This window comes from Chiroxiphia lanceolata, chromosome 8 (assembly GCF_009829145.1).
Source record: "Chiroxiphia lanceolata isolate bChiLan1 chromosome 8, bChiLan1.pri, whole genome shotgun sequence".
Classification (NCBI taxonomy): Eukaryota; Metazoa; Chordata; class Aves; order Passeriformes; family Pipridae; genus Chiroxiphia; species Chiroxiphia lanceolata.
In genome coordinates this window covers 18,819,612-18,841,636 of record NC_045644.1, presented here as the reverse complement: position 1 = coordinate 18,841,636, position 22,025 = coordinate 18,819,612, and the positions used below count along the sequence as shown (strand labels likewise).

At 41.9% G+C, this 22,025-nt stretch overlaps 1 protein-coding gene across 3 annotated transcripts in view; it reads right to left on the bottom strand.

Moving 5' to 3' along the window:
• Window positions 1-6,434, bottom strand: part of ARHGAP22 (Rho GTPase activating protein 22) — a 145,693-nt gene extending 139,259 nt beyond the window's left edge. Inside the window, exon 1 of one of the 3 annotated variants that reach the window (XM_032695362.1) lies at window positions 5,897-6,434. In XM_032695362.1, the coding sequence (XP_032551253.1) occupies window positions 5,897-5,930 (34 nt within the window). In that variant the 5' untranslated portion in view covers window positions 5,931-6,434. The remainder of the gene's footprint in view (window positions 1-5,896) is intronic. The other 2 variants (XM_032695360.1, XM_032695361.1) reach the window with 2 other exon arrangements.
• Window positions 6,435-22,025: the final 15,591 nt, after the last annotated feature.

The following is a 22,025-nucleotide window of genomic DNA, read 5'->3' as shown; positions in this document are numbered from 1 at the left end:
TTCCCTCTAATACCAGGAGAATATAGAAACATGACAGCGAACTCCTGTTGGGCACAGGGCAGCAGGATTGCCTCCTCTCTGTGGAGGACTTGGAGAGCAGCCAGAAGCTTGAGGGCTGATGCCTTGGTAAACAGAGAAGACTGAGTACACTCAGGACTGTTAGGTTAACTCCGTGTCTCTATGAAATGCATTTATTTCACTGTTTCTAATTTTTCAGTCTGCCATGTCCCTTTTAACAGACAGAGTAGCAAACTATTTCTTTTAGTCTCTCATTGAAATCGCCTTTAACCACTGTTTTTTGTTTCCTTGCTGAGCCTCATCTCAGCTGTGCATCTTGTACTGATTGTCCTGTTACCTGTGTCTGCTACTGTGGTTCTGGGGTTTCTTCTTACATGAGACCCAACTCCTAGAACCTGAAGTGCATTGAAGATGATTTAGAATTATTAACTAGCCAGGCCAAATATAAATTTGAACAAGCAGAACCTTCTAATAGAGTGAGAGGTCACCTTCACTGGTCTAAAAATGCCTAATTCACATTCCCTTAGATGTCATTAATCATCATTTTCAAAGCTTATTCCTGAGCCTGGAAAACTCAGGAGAGATGAGAACTCCCAAAAGCCATGACTGGTTGATAGCCTTCTGCTGTGATTGAGACTGTCTTGAAGAAGTGATTAATAATGTCATTTTCGTTATACAAGAAATCTCTAGAGGGATGACCCAATGTTTCTGGTACAGAAAAAAATGTTCCTTGAGGCATCCCCCACAATTTCATACTGGTATATTCATCCTATTATGCTGACACCCTCCATTTACTCAAGAAATAAAGCTGAAGGTTGCATTTATATGTCTAGACTGTTCTTAACTGGTGAGTTTTTATGGAGTCAGATGCGTTGCAAGAACAAAACATGGCCAGTGAAAAACTGTTTAATAAGATGGAAGGATAATATTTTTTCACATACGCTACGCTTTGGGAAACAAGTTTCAAGTCCTAGTTCTGCCTTGGACTTCACGTGTGGCCTAGGGTTTTGCCCTAATCCATGGAAAATAAATGTTACCTGTGAAATGTGACACATGCAAAGGCAAATATGCTTTGAATTATTAAGCTTTGAGATACTATGGTAGTAAATCGTTGGCCACCTAAGTAATGGATTAACATAAAATTATCAGTTCTGAACACAAACTCTTGTGACTCTGACAACTTCAAAGATGTCTAAATTAGGAGTGGATCTGTTCATTAATGGCAGGGAACCAATGTCCACATATGCATTACAAGAGACTCTGTTTTGGACTAGTTCTATTCTGATCCTATGGACTGGAACACACACTAGTTGCTGGAAAGCATTAGGTGCACTCCTGAAATTATCTTGTCACCTAGTTTAATCCAAAAGGAATACTACTTTGTTTGTTTATTCTGAGACTGCTTCATGACACAATCAGAGTGCAGTAAGTGACTAGAAATAGATTTGTTTCAAAAACTCACTTCTAACCCTGAAGTGCTCATGTAGATTACAAAGTATACTACTGTGACATGACTGTCACTTGGATTTGTATTAAATAATATGCTTTCAGTCTGCAGAATTAAGGTAGTCTGGATTTTCACTGATTACTGTCTGTAGTCTTCTACGACACTGTGCTGGTTCTGGCTGGAGTAGAGTTAACTTTCTACTCAGCGGCTACATGGCTGCATTTTGGATTTGTTCTGAACACAGTTTTCCAGCTTTTACTCTTCCAGTTGTCTTTCTGATTCTGCTGGTGGGAGAGTGAGCAAGGGGCCATGTGGCACTTGGCTGCTGGCTGGGGTTAAACCACGACACACACCAACCCCAGTTCTTCTGCATGGTCCTTCCTCTTGCATAAGGCTGTCTCTTCATCTTGCTCAAATACCCAGTTCTTTCTACATCCCCAACAACCCCACACACTCCTATATCCCTTAGCTGTTTGTCTGCCTTGAATATATGTGTGCTCTCACAGGACAACCAATATGTGTCTTTAGGATGGTCAGTTGGGCATTATCTTTCAGAACATATATTCCTCTTGAGTACTAAGTGACAGTTCTCCCTAGGTGTACATATGGTTATATTTCCTCTGTCCTGCCACCAATTTTCTTTGAATTTATAGGAGCCAAATCTTGTTTTCAGACTCCTTTAGTTCTTTTAAATAAGATTCAGTTTAGCCGAGCAACATAAAAATTCTTAGGACAGAAATTGATAGAGAAATCGTGCAATCACGTATCCTTACTGCCATAAGAAAGCAACCTAAATATAGGGTATTCATGCTCTTGTAATCAAAGACACGGAACTTTCATTAAAAATACAATGACACCATTGCAAAGGCACTGAATATTAAAACCTAGCTGTGCTCACTGCAAGCATGTGAAGCTTACATTGTAAATGTGCACACTCCCAGAGGGCTATACTAGTACTTTACCCCCTGAAGTCCCTCCTGGCAGCATTACTATACACCAGCCTTAGAAACACATTAAGTATGCTAAAGCCCACTTTTCATTAAAATTGAATTATGAAAAGTTTCAGAGGAGGAAAAAAGAGAGAGGGAAATATCTCTGTTCTACTACAGGTATGTGAAGATTACCAGTACACTTGCAGGAGGCTAACTAGCCAAAATGTCTCCTATCACTTTTTCCAGGCTCTACATTTTAATTAAAACAGGCAAACAAAAGTTTAGTTCTTATGACTGTGAAGAAAATTTTCAACATACTGTAATATATGTGTGAGCATACCACAAACAGAAATAATAGGTCACTGGTACCCAGTCATACGAAGTCTCAGTAAGGAGAGAAGGTTCTCTACAGCTGAGACAGACTGTCCTGAAGACAAAGACTATTGTAAAGAATCTCTCATGCCAGCAGACTTGCTTTCTATAGAGGGCAATTCCATCACATCACTCATCAAAATACAAATGCATAAGCTTCTACTCAGTCCAGCTTCCATTTCCTAGCACATTTAAATACACCTGGGAAGGTATACTCTGTTTGAGACTTTTCAACCCAAAGAAAAAATGCTTTGTTTCATTTTTTTAATCTCTTAAAAACAATGAAACAAAAATGCATTCCTTGAGACTGAAGGATGTAGTCTGAAAACTGCTCTCCCTCCTCTCCATACTGAAAGTTTTCTTGCTTCCACTCTGCAAAGCAGTATTTCTATGCTCCATCACCTAATAAGAATGTGAAAATAGATATTTTCCATTGCAGTCACTTATTTCAGGCTCCTGTACTCCTCCAGTTGCTGTACATAAACCACTAGATGAAAAAATAATGCAAAATCCATTCAGGCCTACCCAGGATGAATGATTTTCCAGCGGACAATTTATACTCATTAAGATTTTCAATCTGTGAGATTTTACACCTTCCTAGGTCTTATGAAAACACAATGTACCTCTATACACATATTTCTGAGTTACGGATGTGAGGTTGATGATGGAACAGCAAGGACTGTGTTATACTTGACATTTACTTTTAATAAGGCAAATTATCTTTGTTCTCTACCATACCTTTCACAGATATTAAGAACTACACACCGGATGTCAAGCTCAAGTCCAGACTCAGCATTTTCAAAAGGCTGAATGTCTTTAAACCCAAGAGCTTTCTTAAGGACAGTCCACAAGTCAAACAAAAATGACAGCATCAGATGTCACAATTGAAGGTTTAAAGGTACATTTGTAGCAGAGAATTGGAAATAAAAGAGACATCAGTGAAACATTCCTATTTGCAGCCTGAAGCGGAGTTATCTAGCCACACAGAGGGGTTTCAACCTCAAGGACTCTACAAATACATCCCTAGGTTCAGCTTAACTGCTGCTTCCTGTCACACTGAAGTGAATTCACAGGCTTGTACCCAGAGTATCCTTCCTTTTCCCTTCTCTTCATTCTGTCTGCTCAGAGAATTCACACTGCCTCCCTTACACAACTAAGTCCTCAATGGCAGAGCTGACAGTCACTACTCTGAGAAGTCAGCCAAGCTCATGCAGCAACTGGCAGCAGATCTCCTGCCCTCACTGTACACAGCACATTCTTGCAGCCTTCTGAATATTTTGCTCATCCACCGTTTATTACCTGAACCTTCATTAACAATCCCAACTGAGACACCAGGGAGCATGAACTACCATTTCACATTCACCTTAGTCTTGCAGGGTGGGACTCTTACCTTCAAGAAGCATTCAGCATCTTCAGCACCACCTGATTACAGTTCCTGTGAACAAGAGCTATAGAAGAACCTTTCAGGATTAGGTCCTACTTGGTAACCTTTGCCAGAGGTTACCAGTGCTTTGCCACAGCATTGCAAAAGTAGTTTCAAAAGTTTCAAAGTTTCAAAACCCATCATATCAGCTCTTTTCACAAGTTCTAAATTCATTCACAGTTAATGAACCCAACAGAACAAACCCAGAGAGAACGACACATGGCCCTATAAATTGAGTCACAAAGTTACACTACAGTTTGTCCCCCAAGCATCAGTAGCCCATAGGTATCTACAATCCCATAACCAGATTTCAATATTTGTTAATGCTCAACTTAAGTCTCTTCCAGATGATTGAAGAGAGTGGAAGAATGGCAAGCATGTTGTTCTGAAAGCCTGTGTTCCTTGCTCTGATACAGAATTCCTGTACGACTCCACAAGCAACATCTAGCTTGTCTCATCAGAGCTATAACAGCAAACAGGAATGCTGGATAACACATGTATTAAAAGGAGATTAGACACCCCTTAGAAGGGGGATGGCAAAGAGGCAGCATCTACAAAAGACTTAATGAATTTCTACAAAATTGTGTAACTAAGAAATAAGTACTTATGACTTTATTGAGGGTGTGGTAGTACATATCCGATCCTGACACCTGCAGATGGCAAGAAGCTTCTTCCTTCCAAGATGCCAACAGCTGTTTAATGGGCTGTTGGTATTTTAAGGACTGTTCATCGTGTAATACTGCTTTAATATATATGAAGCCAAGTGACATTTAGCTGAAAGTACCCGTCTCAGAATCACAGTAGCTAGAAGCAGTGACGCTTTTCCTATTTTATAATGGTGGCATGGCTGAAGAATACCCTAATCTTTGCATACTCTTCAGACTGTATTTGTTTTAGCTCCTAAATGACATTAGTCTAATCTGCTTCCACAGTGTGCAGGAAAATGTATCCCTCTGAGACTCTCATTAGTTTGAGAGTGGCAGCAATGATCAACAAACGCCATGTCAAACGAGCAACTGGTGAAGATCACACAATACATCCCCTGCTAGAGCATCTCTTGCAGGTGACCTGACTTGGAGACAATGGCTGTGCCCAGCCCCAGCTAATTGCTTTACAAACACTGCACAAAACACTCAGAGGTCTGCTCAAAGCAGCTATTGCAAACCCAGGGCATGTTTTCCTTCCTCCCTTTTGTCTTGCCCACAAGCTCACACAGAACGAGTATCTCCACCTCCCGCTTCCAGCCCTGGAAGAATAACGTGCTACAGCAAACTGCTTCTCCAAGATGCTGCAGGTAAACTTGTCACAACTGTCTCCAACTGTGATAATGAATTCAGCGTTAGAAACACAGCATTAGCAACCAGCACGGGGGTGAAAAGGCTCCGTCGAGTCCCAAGACAGAGTACAATTTTTTTTAATTGTCCCTGCTGCTCAGTCCTGAAATTGCAGACCATGCTGGTGAACACCAGCACAGGATCTCCTCCTGCGCTTCATTCTCCCCGAACGTTCATTCCCGCTGCACTCCCCAGGGCTGGTTTCGGCCAGCGGGGTATCAGCCTCGCTCTGCCGGGCAGCCCCTGCAGCCCAGGTGGGGGACACTCCGCGGGCAGCGCTAGGGTCTCTCCGCCACCGCCGCGAAGTTTCCCGATGCCGGCAGAGGGTCTCCCTCCCCACAACGCGAGGCGCAGGGGTAGGCACACTCACCTCTCCTGGCCTGCCTGATCTTGGGGCTCAGCATGTTCCCGGCTGGGCGCTGCTCGCAGCATCAGCACCCGGCCCCGGCCGCCGCCCCGCACATCGCCGCCACCGCCGCCGCTCAGACGCCGCTTCTCGCCGCTTCCAGCTCTGGCTCGGGGGAGACGCTTCACATGGGGCTGAATAAACCCTAATGCATTATTTATCCGGCCTCCAATTAATTCCCATCCAAACTAGGCATTAAGTGTGTCGGTAATTATTGGCGATAGATCACCAGAGCGCAACACGAGGGCTGGACCTGGCTCCTGCCGCTAATTGGCCACGCGGCCAATGATCAATGTGCCGCTTCCAGGGAGCGGCGCGGATCCCCGCTCCCGGTCTGCATCTTCCTCCGGTCGCGCTCAACAGATGCTTTGACTCGACAAGGATCAGATCAGGAGCTGAACCTGACTCGTCGTGATTTCTTCTGCATTATAAGAAATACCAAGTGCGCTGGTCCTGAGGGTAGCGGCGTGCTGGGCCGCCTGCTGCGCACTGCATCCCTCGCGGGGAGGCATTCCGGTGAGCTGAGGGAGAAACGACCTACTGCTCTTTGCGAGAGGGAAAAATATCTCTTGCCTGCACCGACAGCTTGGCAGGATAGGATTACATTTTAGCACCCATCATTTTTATTTGTACTGCTTGCTGAGCTCACCCTCACCCACCCCCCGAACCCCCCTCGGGGGGGAGGCAAAGCCAGAAGTCAGTAATGGGGGGGGAGGAAAGGACAAGCATTTGTTGAAATAGGTAGATACTATTCAACAGTATCTATAAAATATAAATAATTGCACAATAATTGCATATGAGTAATGGGCACATCCTGACCCTGGGCTCCTCTTTGCTCAACCTCCTTCCTCTCCATCCCCATCTGCTGAGCAGGTCCTTCTGCAAGTGTCAAAAAGGGGGTAAATATTCCCCTAGCAATGTACATGCCCTGCAGTATCATCCTGCAGGTTTGTATTCCTGAGGTATACTGAAAAAAGGCATCTGAGATTGGCAGCTTTCTCCTCTGCCATGATCTATCATATCCTGGATATGAATACTGGCCATGAAGTTGTATCTTCAATACTGGAAGAGGTTCTCTGGCTCTTCTTAGAGGTTGTACTTCTCAATGTGCAGACTGCAGCAATGGCTAAGATATTTTGGACCTTTAGCTGCCAGTGGAACCAGCTGCTTATAAGTGTAAATCTTTGAGTTCATGGTGTCACGAACTCAGATTTACACACTTATGAGGATAGAAGTGGGATCCGAACCACTGTCTCTGTTTCAAATACACAGGCTCTTGCAGTTATTTTCCCACTAATCATCTGTATTAGCTGGGTTTCAGCAGAGTGATGACTAGCTAACTGATAATCCCTTGGCCAACAAACTTAGAAAGCATCCTGATACTGTGGATAACCAGCAACAGCATCAGCAGAAGGAAGTTACATTTCTGCCTTTCTACCCAACCTCAAACCCTGGATAAAAAAGTCATTCCTACCAACTACTTAATAGAAGTCTTTCTCCATATTTTTAGCATTTCTTATGTGCTTTGATGCTGTTTATATGCATCATTTTGCAATTTGAGCAGGAAGTCAAAAGGTGTGTACAGTAAACGTGACAAGGGATAAAATTAAATGAACTTTTAACCTCATGGGAAGCATGGAACACTTCATCCTGCAAAGTCACTTCCCATGAAAACTTGATTTCCCTTCAGGGAAAAGACATTATATAACGTGACCTGTATAAATAATTGGGTAAAATGAAAACATTCAAACAAATAACAGCCAAGTTCAACATAAATTCTAACTTTTAAGGTTTTTTTTAAATAAAAAATTCTCAATGTAAACAGAAATATTCAGTCTGATCCTGTTAAAAATGTTTTGCTTTGACTTAAACATTTTCAGCCTTTTTAAAGCAATTTTCAAACATAATTTAAATGATTTTTTAAGACTTGGAAATTTCTGAATTTTTCCCCCAATTTGAGCACTGGTTTGAAGTTCACCTCTGAATTTCTCAAATACACTATTTGGGGAAAGCAAATTTTTTGTCAGAGAAAAAACCCAAACCAAACAAGCCAGCTGAGAGATAAAAAAAAAGCAAGTGGTTCCATACTGGCTGCAATGCTTTGGTCTGACAATTTAAATAAATACTTCCTGAAAGAAACACTGAAAGTAGATCCAGTAGAAAGGTAGACTAACAAATGTCTAGAAGGAGCCAGACTTATGGGAATGTTTAATTCCTGAAGCTTGTGTACTGAACTGCTTAAACTGAGCAGGATAATTTGGACAAGATATCTCAATAGTTTGTATTTACATTAATTCTCCTGTGAGTTTCACAGCCCCTTTCCATCCCACAGGTAGTTTCTCAGGGGGCGAGTTCCTCAGCTGTATCAACACTGCAGAATCACATCCCACAGGGGCCCTACCCATGGAACAGGGCTGGGAGTGCAACTTATTTGTAGCCCAAGTCAATTCTTTACATGCATCTGTCATCTGCCCCTTCAACACACATAAAATCATAGAATCATTGTTAAGGTTGAATACAACCTCCAAGATCATGAAGTCAAACCATCAGCCTGCAAAGAGGTGTTTTGAATATATACCCTTCTATATAAAAAGCCCCCATGTAAAAGGTAACACAGCTTTGAGTAGTCTGTGGTGATTACAGGAGTGGTAGAACTGAGAAAAACAGTTACAGTTCTGTGACACCAATTCTCTTCTGCTCTCACCCAGCAAAGGTATCCTTGAAGAGAGTTTGAAATACCCTGATTAGAGAATTCAGTCAGAAATGCCAGAAGAGGCACCTGGGCACGTTCTGCAGCTTGAGAGTTCCTGAAGTTGTATACTGACCCTCACATTGAGTCCTTACACCAGCAGTTCTTAATAATGCCTACCTGCTGCTGTAGACCACAACTCATCTGTGTCCTTGCTATTGAAGCCTAGAGTTATGATACCAGAAAAATTCTGGAGTAGAGGTGCAGAAGGAGTTACAACAGAGTCATAACAAGCAGCAGTGATGTTCTTGCACCTAAGCACACTCTACAAAGACTACAGAAACTTATGTTGTGGCCCTGAAGTACACTAATAGCCTTAACAGCCCTGACACACCCCACATGGCCAACACCCACAGCCTCTGCCCATAGGTCCAGGATCTCCATTTAAGCCCAGGCTTGGGCTTCACATCTAGTCTCAGCTGTCTCACAGGAGTACTGTTTCTTAGTGCAACTGTAGTGATGTGTGAGTTTGGATTGTGATCTATAGATCAAATTCTCAGCTTGACCTTACATTTGCCTTGTTGCTGTGGATCTAGCTAGTAATGGAAGGATTGGGTCTGATAGTAGTAATCTTTATCCTACCTAATTCTTACTCTCAGCTGTGGATTATTTTCCTGGCTTGACCCCAGACCTGCTTCTTTATCATCATGAATGTGTTTTATGATCTGGATTCCTGATTGCATCTGGCTATTTCTAAGTCTTTTATCCTTACTTCGTTCAAGTACTGTGGGGACTGTGCCCTACTGTGCTGTGCTGTCCCTCCCTTTCCCTTAGGTAGGGTGTGGATGTTGCTGGTTATCTTATTCCAGAGCTAGGCTAAAGATGGCCCAATTTAGCAGGCTTCTGGGCAGTAGGCAATAAGGCTTTTATGAATGACTGATCTGAATCAAGAGGGGCATCCCTGATGGCTTGAGATACCAATGACCGTGATATACAAGGTCTGTACCAGATGGTGGAAACCATCGTTCCCATGGTTATATCCCTCTGCTTGGTCAAATCCACAATGGTAGTCTATTATAGAGTACTAACCTGGAAAATAGAAATCACTTGGCTAACCAAGTGCTAGAGAACTGCTACTATCTGACTCTAACATAAATCTAAAAATAAATGTGCCTGTTAATTATCTGCTGCCTTTCTGGAATGTGGAAAAACTCTTCTGCCTATCACAAGTGCTTACCATTGACTGTTAAGCACACATAATGAAGGAAGGTGCTGTGACCTAGGGATCAGAAAACTTAAGGAAAGTGAGGAGGTGTGGTCTCTAATCTTAATGCTGGTTGATTTCCCATGGCTACATGCAAGATATTTAATCCCATCCACATTAATGCAGTGTTTTGAGATCTGGGATTGGCAAGTGCTATCTAAGTGCAGAGGATGTAAGAAGTTACTGCAGCAGGGACACTCACAGGAGATATGATTCATCTGTTGGCGCCAAGGCTGATGACTGGAGGCTATGAAACATGTTGGGTGCTTGAGACGGAAGAGTGCGTGGGCCAGTGAAGTTACTGAGTCTGTTGTGAGGCGGATTGAATGGATCTCTGTTTCCCCAGGCTGCACACACAGCATGCTGTCACCTACCAATTATCAAACGGTATATCCTTTTTTCCTCCTCCTCATCTTCTGCTTCCATATACAGGCCAAGGACTTGTTGTAACTAGCTGATTGATATATTCTCTCTTCTTTACTTATCAGCAAGATGCATCTGGATCAAAGCCCAAGATCTAATCACCCTGGACTTTGGTACCATTGAACTCTATGTTCAGTTTATTTAGATTGCAATTTTGGTTACAAACTACTCTCATATGGTATAAAATGGAGTTGATGGAAAACAGCCCAAAGAAACAAGGAAGGACCATGATGTGCATTTTGAGATCGATAACTGCAGTAACATTTCTTCTGCAAGGCAAGTTAGAATGGTTATGGATACAGGAATTGTGGGAATTCTGCTGAAGAAGATTGGACATAAATTGACAACTTTTCAAGTATCTAATGACCAGAAGGAATTTCAGTTTGATATGAGCCTTGCTTACAGGCTGAGTGATCACCAGTTGAAACCTCTTGATGTTTTTTCAGCTTGTTTTCGAGGTCAAAAAGGCCACTGGCCTTTCAGCTGCCAGTAACCAGAGATTTTACTGCAGTCTTAGGAGATACAGCAAGAAACATTCAAACCATGAAGGCAGAATTCCCCTGTTCTTCTTTTGAGATGGCCTCTCTAGTATCATGTAAGCTGATGGGGCAGGACGGAAAAAGCTGTACCGGTGTTCTAGAGTGGCTATGGAAACAACTGGAAGTTCAAAGATATCTTTGAGAAAAAATAATAATTTAGTTCAGGGATTATCTAATGCTGAGAGATAAGGAATGGAGCAATTTCTTTAGGTTTGGCTGAAAAGTAAGGAAACACATGAGTATTACATCTCATTTGCTTTTCACAGGGAACTAAATTAACTATAAGATGGATACTGGTTATATGGATAACCAGTGATTATCTTAATTTTGAGCCTAGATAATACCTTTATTAATGAGGCAGAGAGAAATCTTTCAGCCTTTACAATATCTACTGGAGACACCTCAGGGCAGATCAGAGACTTTGAATTATTTGTTTCTGCTCCATACAAGATCTAGTGGATGTTTTCCAATCTGAAATAGAATGGCAATGACACTGCAGCTTGTCTTACAGCTGGATAAAATTAAGGTAAATATAAATGAATTGTTCCCAAATTGTACTTGGCTTGAAATCTGTCTCACATCTGGATAAGGGCTCCTCAGACTGTTGAGGACTAGGGCACATGTCCTACCAGGAAGGGTTAAGGGAGACAGACTTGCTTAATCTGGCAAAGGGGCTAATGGGGGAATCTAATAGCAACCCACAATTAGTTAAAGGACATTTTCAGAGTGTTAAACCAAACACTTGGTAGTACGGATACCAAAACAAAAAAGCCGTGCCCCTAAGTTTGGAGCTTAGAAACTCAGATTGGAGCCCAGAAAAACTTTTTCACCAGAAGGATGGTGCAGCAGTGCGACAGATACATACAGAGCAGAGGTGATCTCAGTCTTCAGAGGTTTTCAAGATGACTAGGTTAGTCTGGGTTTTGTGCAACCTCTGCTCCAAACAGAAGGCTGGCCTAAGTAACCTCCAGACGTCCCTTCTGTTAAGATTTTTTGAGTCTGTCTGAAAGTCTGTTTTCTGCTGCTATCTCTTGGTCTAACAAAATTCTACTTTTCTCTCTAACCCTTGCTATATAATGACCTTCAGATCAGCACAGTTTTAACTGCTGTCATATCAGGGAAGTCACAGCTGAAGGTGTGACTTCATCATTGCCATTTTCAATAAGGTGATTCTTCTGACAGAAATTCTCTGTGAAATGAATTCTGATTTTACCTGAACTTAATTTCCTGGTTCCAGTACAGAAAAGCATTTAAAAGCTTAGTTTAAACCATGAGAGACTACACAAATACTTCACAACAGTATATATGCTTAACTGACCTGTTGGATCAGAATTTGTTGGAGTAATTCAGATTGTTTGGATTTTGCATTATGTAAGCAAAGCATATCAAACTTCAAAGTGGAGTTTTTTACATGGCCAAGGCCCAGTTAACTGTGCTGTTTTGATCAGATCTGTGATTCTGATTGTATTACCCACACAGTTATGCCTCTAGTTGTATCTTACATCAGTTTGCTCTGATCACCCAACTACATTTGTCACTTTGATTTTCTCTGCTATTCCTGGGACAAGTAGGATATGAAAGCCTGGAGAGATTACTGATATCTCCCTTGTTCATCTGTTCCTCTATACCCACAGACCTTCCCTGCACCTTTGAGAGCAGTGACAGCAATATATGCTTTACTCAGGAGATGCAGGACCTCAGGAATCAGCTGCATAAAATGCAGTAACCTGGGCAATCACTTATCCCATCTGTCACCTATGGGCCTAGAAGAAATGAGGTCCTTGGTTCAGAGAGGATATACAGAAATTAATTATTTAAAACTTGAATGCTATCTCTGCAGAATGAATGTTACTTTTTTTTCTTTTAGTGGCAGGAATCAAAGAGCAGTGCATGCATATTTTAGACACTGGGGATTGAAACTGGCATCCTCAGGAATGTCTCTCCTCCTGTTGTCTCAGGGGAAAAATATAGTCATTTAGGCAGATTTGATTCAAAATGAAACTAGGGTGAAAACTGGAGGCTAGGTGAAAAATGGAGGGAGCTAAAAATTTCAAATGTGCTGTTATTTTAACACTGGCCCATTTTTCTCCTGTTTCAAATCATTTTAAGCAGAGAGGAAGAAAATAATGAGATTAAAATAGAGTTCTTAATGACTTCCAGGCTTGGGGTTTTGAGACCCAGGTAATATTTGTGGCTCTGCCACTGTCTGGGAATGTGGCCATAGGTATATCAGTTCAATTCTTAATGTCACTGTTTCCAGCCTGTGAAATGGAGACTGTAACATCTACCTCTCTGATAAGGTTTTCAAGATGTATAGAAGAAAAATTCCCAATAAAATGGGTTCAATATAAGCAATATTACTTATGAAGCAAATAAGTATATTTGGGAATATTTTTGGACCAAAATGTTGCAGAAAAACGTGAAAAGCTTTAGGTTTTTTTAATTATTATCAGCTTTTCTATGGGAAAAATAGTTTAGGGATTATGGTCTTTTAAAGCAGCATTCATTTTAGAGCAGATATAAACCTAATAAAGGTGGTCTTAATTTTGGTTACAATGTTTGTTTACAATGACACCAGTTTCCTGGAAGATGAAAAATACTTCTTCCTTTTCCCTGCCCCAATATTAATACATGTAACAGATATTACTTGGACTACTCAACTGTTTATTTATACAAATTCTTTTCAGATATGACCTACTGTGGAGGTTGTCCACTCATAGCAGCTGTAATGTGATGAGTCTGCATAGAGATACTTCTTTTAAAAAATCAGAAACTTTTAGCACCAAAAAATCCTTAGCAAGATTCCTAAGCTTGTGTTTCTGCAGGGAATTTCATCTCTGGAAAATTCCTTGTATTGAAAAGCTCTATATTGCTAGATGTACAGAAAGAACTGAACTACTCACTAAAGTTGTATGAATAGGATTATTTTTTTGTTTAAAAACAACCAAATAACCCTGTAAGAATCATTAACTCCAAACAAATGACATTTGTTTCTGGATTTTTTTTTATGTTCTCCTTTTTTAGCCTTCTTAATATTGTTGTTCAAGGTTTAAATGAAAAAATGCCTTTCCAAAACAAAACATCAACGAGTTTAGTGTTGAAGTATGGAAATATCCCTTATGGTTTTTTCCTTTGCCAATGCTGACACAATTTACAAATAATTTGCTTCCCCCCAGAGTTCCATTTTCCATTCACAATCTTTTATCTGTTCTGCTACATGCTGACATTTTTATAATCTGTGTCCCTAGAGTGAGAAGGTCAAAGCAGACCACTGTTTTCTAAGTGGCTTCTCTGCTGGCTGCCCAGCTGAAACCTGTCCATGGCAGAGGCCGGTGGGAGTATGAAAATGTAATCCTATAAATGCTCAAATTGCTGAAAGCAAATAAACAGGAAAGTAAGTGGTTCTATTTTGTGCTGTAACACTCTCCTGTCTCCTTTTCTAAGATGGTCTGAGGAAAAGAAATGGAAGCTGCAAATAGAAGGTGGAAATGAACTGCGTACCTACGGCTATGTAAGATTTTGGCTGCCTGATGTCAGAGCACTCCTTGCAAGCCCTTCTGTCGTGCTGCCACCTCGTGACGCTCGGGGAGGAAGGTGCCAACACAAAAGATGCTCAGGATTAGGACTGCCCACGTTACTGTTGAGAACCACAAACCATGTAGTGTTCTCTGGAGCTCGGGCAGAGGCTAAAAGGCTCTAAGGTACAGTTTCATATTTAAGATCTGTATGAACAAAAAAAGGTCCGTGGGAAAGGGAGAGCTCTGAATATCTCTGGCAGAAATGTCTGTATTGGACAGAGGGAGGGTGTTTGAATTTTTCATCTTTATTCTCATCTCATTTGAGATAAAAAATATGACATAAAAATAGAAAATAAAAGCTGAGTGGAAATGAAAAAGGATAAGACATTAAATAGAAATAAAAATATCACTAGAGCCTGGCATGTCTACACAAAGTGTTTAGTCATACACTTGTCATCTGTGCATTTAAGATGTCTTGTAAGATGGATCCCATCTCTGAGCTACTCTTCCAGCTGTACACAATAAAATACAAGCTATGCACCTTCTTTTGACCATTTTTTCCCCCACTAATAACTCTGTCAATGGTCTCAGCACAGGTTCCTGGTACTAGTTTGTTGCTACATAGCTGGATGAAGGAAGCAAACCTTGCAGATTACATTCTGAATGTATTTAGGTCCCGGACTTTTACAAGGTAGGTTTCTGCTTCCTTCAAGTAAGCAGCTTTGTACTGTGTGGTGACTGATGCACTGAGATACAAAACAATTATTTAAGTTTCACCTTAGGACTGGTGTCTGGTTTTTAGACAGCTTAACAATTTCTATTTCTGAATAAGCCTTCCTAGACCTCCATGTGAATCCTTCACATTTCTCTGCTTACAGAGAGGCAATTCTTGAAGGCAGTGACAGCCCTGGAGACCCTGTGTCTGAACTGGCATCATAACATTCAGCCTTGCAGCAGGAATTTGCTGGTTTGTCAGCTCTGAGCCACTGCTCTCCAGCCCTGGAATGGTAGGGCAGCAATGTATGGGGTCTGGCTGAGCTGGAGTTCATTTCCCCATAGCAGCCCTCACAGTGCTGTGCTTTGCATTGGTAGCTAGAAAAGTGCTAATAACACACGAGTCTTTTGGCTACTGCTGAGCACAGCATCAGCACTGTAGCATCTTTCCCCAGTCGAGGGCAAGATCCTGGGAAGCGACACAACAAGGCCAGCTGACCCAAACTAACCAAAGGGATATTTTGTACCATATGATGTCAGCTCAGATATAAAAGGTAAGGAAAGAAGTAGGAAAGGGGAGCATTAATTGTTTACAATGGTTGCTTGCTAAGAAACCATTATGTGTGCAGAAGCCCTGCTTCCTGGGAAGTGGACAGGCATCCCTTACTAATGGGAAGTAGAGAATAAACCTGGTTATTTTCCTCTTTGCTTGTACATGCACAAACTTTCGCTTCTGCTTTAGTAAACTGCCTTATCTCAACCTCTGAGTGTTTTCCGTCTTATTCCCTCTCCCCTGTCCAGCCGGGAAGGGGAGTGATAAAGAAGCTTGTTGGGCACTTGGTGTCCAGCCAAGGTCAACCCACTACATTCAAAAAGAACTCCAATCTGACCAAAAGCTGCTGCTGTTGCACTTCCCTCTTGTGGTGAGTCTCTCTGCAAGGTAACGACTGCATGCTTGTACCAGTTCCTCCTTTACTCCATGTGGCAGCAGCCTCTGCTGTGAATGTGAAAGCTGTGCTTTCAAGTTCTGCTGAATACACTGAGCTTGCAAATGATGACACAGCCAACGACTCTCTTGCTCTAATTTGCCTCTTTAACAAAGTATTTCTACATGCATAGTGCCATAGTTTAATTTCAAGACTAAAATTACCTCTCCGCTGAGCAGCAGCAGCATTTTTGTGTATCCTTCTAGGTTCAGTTCCTAGCACAAAAGAAAACACTAATGTAGGATCTGGCTATAAATTAAATCGAGAACAAGGAGATTTTTTTCTTATTATTTACCAGCCAAGAACAGCCATTTGAATACCCTAAAAGCAGTCCTTTCCTAGGAGAAAAAAAAAAAAAAGAAAACCATGGTCCCCAGGGAAGCTACTCAGCTTCAAGAATTGTTTTTTAAACCAGACCATAACCCCATCCTTCTGTTCATATTTTTGTATGACATGGCAAAGCCTAGCAACCAAATGCAATTGGAATATTAGTTCTGTAAATAAGGAATTAAGAAGAAGGGAAGATACATGAGTCTAATTCAGAGAGCTCGAAGAATATTTGTAGAAAAGCCAGGCTTATGCATGAATAGGGTGTGACAGCTCATTAAGCCTGGGTTATTAGGTATTTGAAGGTACCCGAGCCGTTATCACTGCAGGAAAGCAGCCTTACTGGATACATGCAGAGTCTCTCTGCTTATTGGAGAGCAAGGTCTCAAGAGATGGAGTTTATAGATAGACTTGGGAACTGCAAAAAAATAATAGTAGTTAGCAGGGGACACAACAAAGACGGAAAAATGTCTGCTCTCACACTTGAGTTGCAAGGATTTTGTTTAATTTGTTTAGCCTGAACTTCAGGCTCCCTATTTCCTCCAAGATGAAGATGACCTTTGCTGTAGGCTATGCAAGCTACACAACATCCTTGCAAAAAGCAAAGGGGCTGTCAAACAGGAACTAGGACTAATTTCTGAAACTTAAGAATAATATGGTGTTGTCTGCAGAGATTTTGGTAATTCTTCCTCAGAGAAAATGAGAAGAGCAAATTTTCCCAAGAAAATATCTGTCGGTCAATATGTGTTTCTTTAATTATATCTTGTGCTTTCGTCTGGAGCTGTCTGTGAGTACTATTTCCTGATAAGCACTATGTGTTGAAGTCTAACTTTCTGTTTTGTAAATATTTGTGAAAAATTTTCTTGCAGAACTTCTATCATGATGCTTTAATTCAACAACTTTTGAGTTGATCGTGAAAACAATGAATTCCTGTGTATCCTGTAGTGGAGAGCTAATCTGGGCTACGGGAGGGGGCATGCCATTGGTACGCCAATTATATTTTGCGTTAGCCTTTCGACTTCCTCAATCTCATTAGACTAATACGCCTTCCAGTGTGGAGATCATGTGTTCAGTCAAGCTGCCTTAAAATTTTCCTGCACATTTTTCTAGTCAGTAGGTGACATTTAATCAAAATAGCAGTTTCCCAGAGGAACTGTTATATTTGATACTTCTTTCTTCTGAGGAAAAAATGTTCTGTTCATTTGGTCAAGATGTTTGGGTCTGACAGTTTCAAACAAAAATGTTTTCACTTTTGTTACAAACCCATTTTTAAAGAGGCTTGTTTTTTCTTGTGTTTTTAAAAGTTGATGTTTTAATAACTCTGGAATAATTTTGGTGGCATTAAGTTATGCATAGAATTTTTTTAAAATGTAGTTTAAAACTATTTAGGGTATTTCTGTGATTATATCATCCAGTGATTCCCCCCAAATACTTTTAACATAGCCAAAAATGTTTAACAAAGGGGGAAGCTGTCAAGCAGCAGACTTACATGTGCTGTGTAGGGGTTTGTAGGAAACCACTTTGGAATTGCACAGATTTCAAAAGGCTGAAAAGCACTGCTGCAGCTTGACCTGTAGGATGCAGGCTGTTGAAAACTTAGATTTGTTCCTGTTTAAACAACAAAAGCATTGGAAAAAATTCCATTTTGATTTACAGATTTGTGTTGATGAAGGGAATTTGTTCTAATTTCCAGTGAAACGTTTTGAAATAGCAGAAGTTTATGTCACAAATTATGCTCACCAAACAATGTTGCTACTGCTAATGAAACCTTACCAATGCCCAGGTGCAGGCTGGGTGCCGGGAGGCACAGAAGAAGGGCTGCAAAATGCCTGGCCTTGCTCAGGTGGAAATGTTGGGGAAGGTAATGGAACCCTTTCCTGAGACAAGTTAGGAGCTTGACTGCAGGACCAAGGCTGCAAACTGCTCTGTCCTTTTACACCCCTCAGTCATGGTGCCAGCGTAGTCGGGGGTGACTGGGCCTCTCTGGTAAGACTGCTCAGGTGCCAGGGGTAGCTGGCAGGCAGCAGGGCAGGAAACATTGCTTTGTGGATATGCTGTGTGTCTGTACTAGCTGCCAGTCCCATGGCTTCATCAGTATGAGCTCCACTTAATTTAAAGCCAAAGTTTAGTTGTGCAGGTGCCCAAGTGTGCCCATCTATGCGGTGTGGCTGTGCACGGGCACATGCTGCCTTCTTTTCCTCAAAGGTGGTGATGCTGCCTCAGGGCAGCAGCCACGGGCAGGAAGGGCCCTGGCTCCGTTCGGGGCTGTCTGGCAGCCCTGGCAGAAGCTGGCTTTTCCTTCCCACCTCCCAAGGGCTTTGTCCTCCAGGGAAAACCTGGTCAAAGAGATGGTACCCCTGCTGCCCCAGCCTACCCTGTGCGTGTGCCAGAGGGAGAGGAGCCGAGCTGCTCAGGCTCACAGTCCTGCTGCTTCTTCATAGCCCATTGCTTTTGCTTCTTTGGGAAGATGTGCCGAAGAATCTGAATGCATCCTTTATTGCAGATTTCAAGGTTTGCTGGGAAAAAACATGAGTGGAAATGATGGTTAAGCAGATGGTTTAAATTTTTGCATTGACTTTTTCTGCGGTCTCTCTGTCAGCTTCTGTTCTGCCACTGAAAAGAGGGGAGGAAAATGAAACACAGCCGCTTCCCTAAAGAAATGAAAAATGACACTATGAACGTTTTTTAATCAACTTTCTTTTTACCAAGAAAAAAGATGGATTTTAGCAAGAAAGGCAACAAGTGGAAAAAAACCTGCAGCTAATTCAACTTCTGGACACTGAAATGTTGAAAGGGACATGTGTTTAACTGACTTTCCCCACACATACATTGAAGGTTATGAATGTGCAGCAGAAAAATGTATTGTCTCAGCAAATTCAGCTAATTTTATTTTTGATGTCTACAAGGAGAGAAACTCACCAGAGAGAGAAATACAGGCTTTTCAGCAAAGCTCCATCGCACTTGGGTTTGCAGTTGGGCTGGACTATGAGCCCCTTGGGCAATGGCAACTGCACAGCAGCAGCCAAAGGACATGTCTGCTCTTGCTGTAACCAGTAAACCACTTGGTGAAACTAATGCAACTGAAACATACTGCAACTTGTGTTTTTGGAGAATCCTGCAATCACTGACCTGCAGCCTCAAGTCCTGTGATTCTAGTCGTTCTCAACCACTAAAATAATTAAGATACTTTGGTGTTAGTGGTATCATTAATGTAAAGCATGAATCAGGGTTTTTCCACTTGTGTGTGGAAGTTGGATTGGCAAAGAAGAGATAGGTTTGGCAGGAGTCAACATAAGGGAAATTATTTGATGCTGTGAGACAGGTGGACCTTGCAGTTATCTCCAAATCCTTGCCTCAGGAAGCCCACTGTATGTCTGGCTTAGGCAGGACACCATCTCCACTGGGACATGCATGATCTACATCCGAGTGCTGCATTATCAGATACAGTTTCCATCCGGTGTTGGAAGAGCTAGCTCCTGGACCAGGAGGTTTAGTGCCCTTTCTAGGTACCTTAAACCAAGATGAGGTTTCCTTTGAACTAGGTGCCCTGCACGTAGATGCAAATGCAAGTATGTGGGAGACATATATGTTTTAATTTTGTTTTTCCCGTGAGACTATGGGGGAAAGGACAAAGAAAGGAAGGATTTTTATCTCTGGTTTTGTATGTGGAGGCACAGTGCAAGGGGCTTTTAATATAAACAACCCAAACTGGCAAAGGGTGTTGTGACACTGTCTCCTACTACATTATCTATATGCTTGTCTTTACCCCTTGAGTTATTTTTACTGCAGATAATTTGGTTACATCTGTTTTGCTCCAGTGAAGCAGAGATTAAGTGGGTGTGCGTGTTGAAACTGGACTTTCAGGCCCAGCAGCAGTTAGTGCAGAATGAAAAAGAGAAATGGTGCTTCCTCTGCTGTGTGGATTAGAAATCTACTAACGATTGTGTGCCTGCTTGACTCCTAACAGCATCTAGTGAGGAGGTACCACTGGATAGGGAGGGCTCCTGGGAAATAAACCTCTCTGATCAAACAGCATGGGGGGGCTGCTGCAAATGACCTTTGTTTTGTGCTTTTAAACTGACAGTAAAAGGGTGGAAATGGAACACTTTTAGGCTTGTTTCTGAGTTAGGAAGTTGAAGACAATGATGTTCTCTCTGGGTGGGTTGGTATTAATATTCCCTTCTGGTCTCTGTGCTTCTGCCATTCATCTCTCCACTGTGGCTAGATTGCCACTGGGAACATATCAGCTAATATGTGCACGGCCTAAGGAAGAAAAATAGTGGATCTGTTGGCACGGCCTTTCAGAGGCTGCATGAGCTTGCTTGGCCCAGAGCAGCCCAGAGGTCTCACAGCCATGCCAGAGCAGCACTGAGCTCAATGGTGCTCACTGAAGTGGCCAAATGCAACATTCCCTGGAGCTGCCCTGGGTGTGGGTAGCTCAGTGTGACCTTGTATCTTCTTGGAAAACACCGTGTAGATTACACTTATTTTAGCTAATGCTTTCCAAAACCTAGTAACAAAGCTACAGAGCTGCTTAATTCCTGGTATAATCTGTAAAGGGATGAACTAAACCCATGATTTTGCAGCTGCCTCTATTGTTTATCTTTCTATCAATACAATGCATTTCTACTGGAAGGCATGAGAACAGTCTTCTGGGATTGTTCTGTTCCAGGAACACCAGTGCATCAAGAGAGGTGCCTGTGGTGTATATGCAATTGCTGTCCTGTTTATTACTTATCAGGAATCTTCAGCCTGGATTAGCTGCATGTTATCCAGCTAAATTGCAGCCTAGCTCGAAGAGAAAGTTAAGTTTTCCTCCTGAACACTCTTTCAAGCATTTGAGTGAAGTAGATGTTAAGAGAAACAGATGGCTTTAACCACCCTCAGGTGGTTAAATCCCCTCAGGTTTCAGTCACTGTAAGGCTATGATCTCACTGATTCTCAAGGTCACCATAAAATTGTTGAGGAGAAGCAGTTGGAAACACTTGAATTTCCCATGTAAAAATGTTTGAACTCCACCTCACCTTACAAAACAGTTATAAAGCCTTTCACATGTATGAAATAAAAAATTAGACAACTGAGAAATAATCTTCCCCCAAGCCCATAGCTATCTAGGTTCATTTATGTTGTCAGTGAGCTTATAGTGCTTTTTTGCCTCTTGATCTGGGTAGCTGCCTTGACCATTTTAGTAGAGAGGTCAGAGACAAGAATTCACCTCAGCATTCAAATGTATTTATTTTAAGGGTGCTGCATTTGAGGAAGGACTCCCAACAGTTGCCTGACCTTTGGGCCCAGATTGTTGCACAGAAAGCATGAGCTTTGTGCTGCTGTATTCCTCAAGTAGTTTTGCAAACATTATATTTAAAAACAAAATGAAAGAAATCCCCCCCCTCACCTCCCTCCTTTGTGAATATGGCACAGAGGGTGAAATACTTGGTTACTCTTGACTCAGGCAGAAGCATGCTATGCATGCCAGGTTTCTGTGTTAGCTGAGCTGTTCTAAGTTGCTTTGGGAGCTTGGTGGGTCCTGAGCTGTGGTTCATTTGCTTTTCACTTCTGCTTTCCTCAGGAAGTAAGTGCAGCAGCTAATCAGGTGATTCACAGTGGAAAGTTTAAAGAGCAGAGTGGGAGCT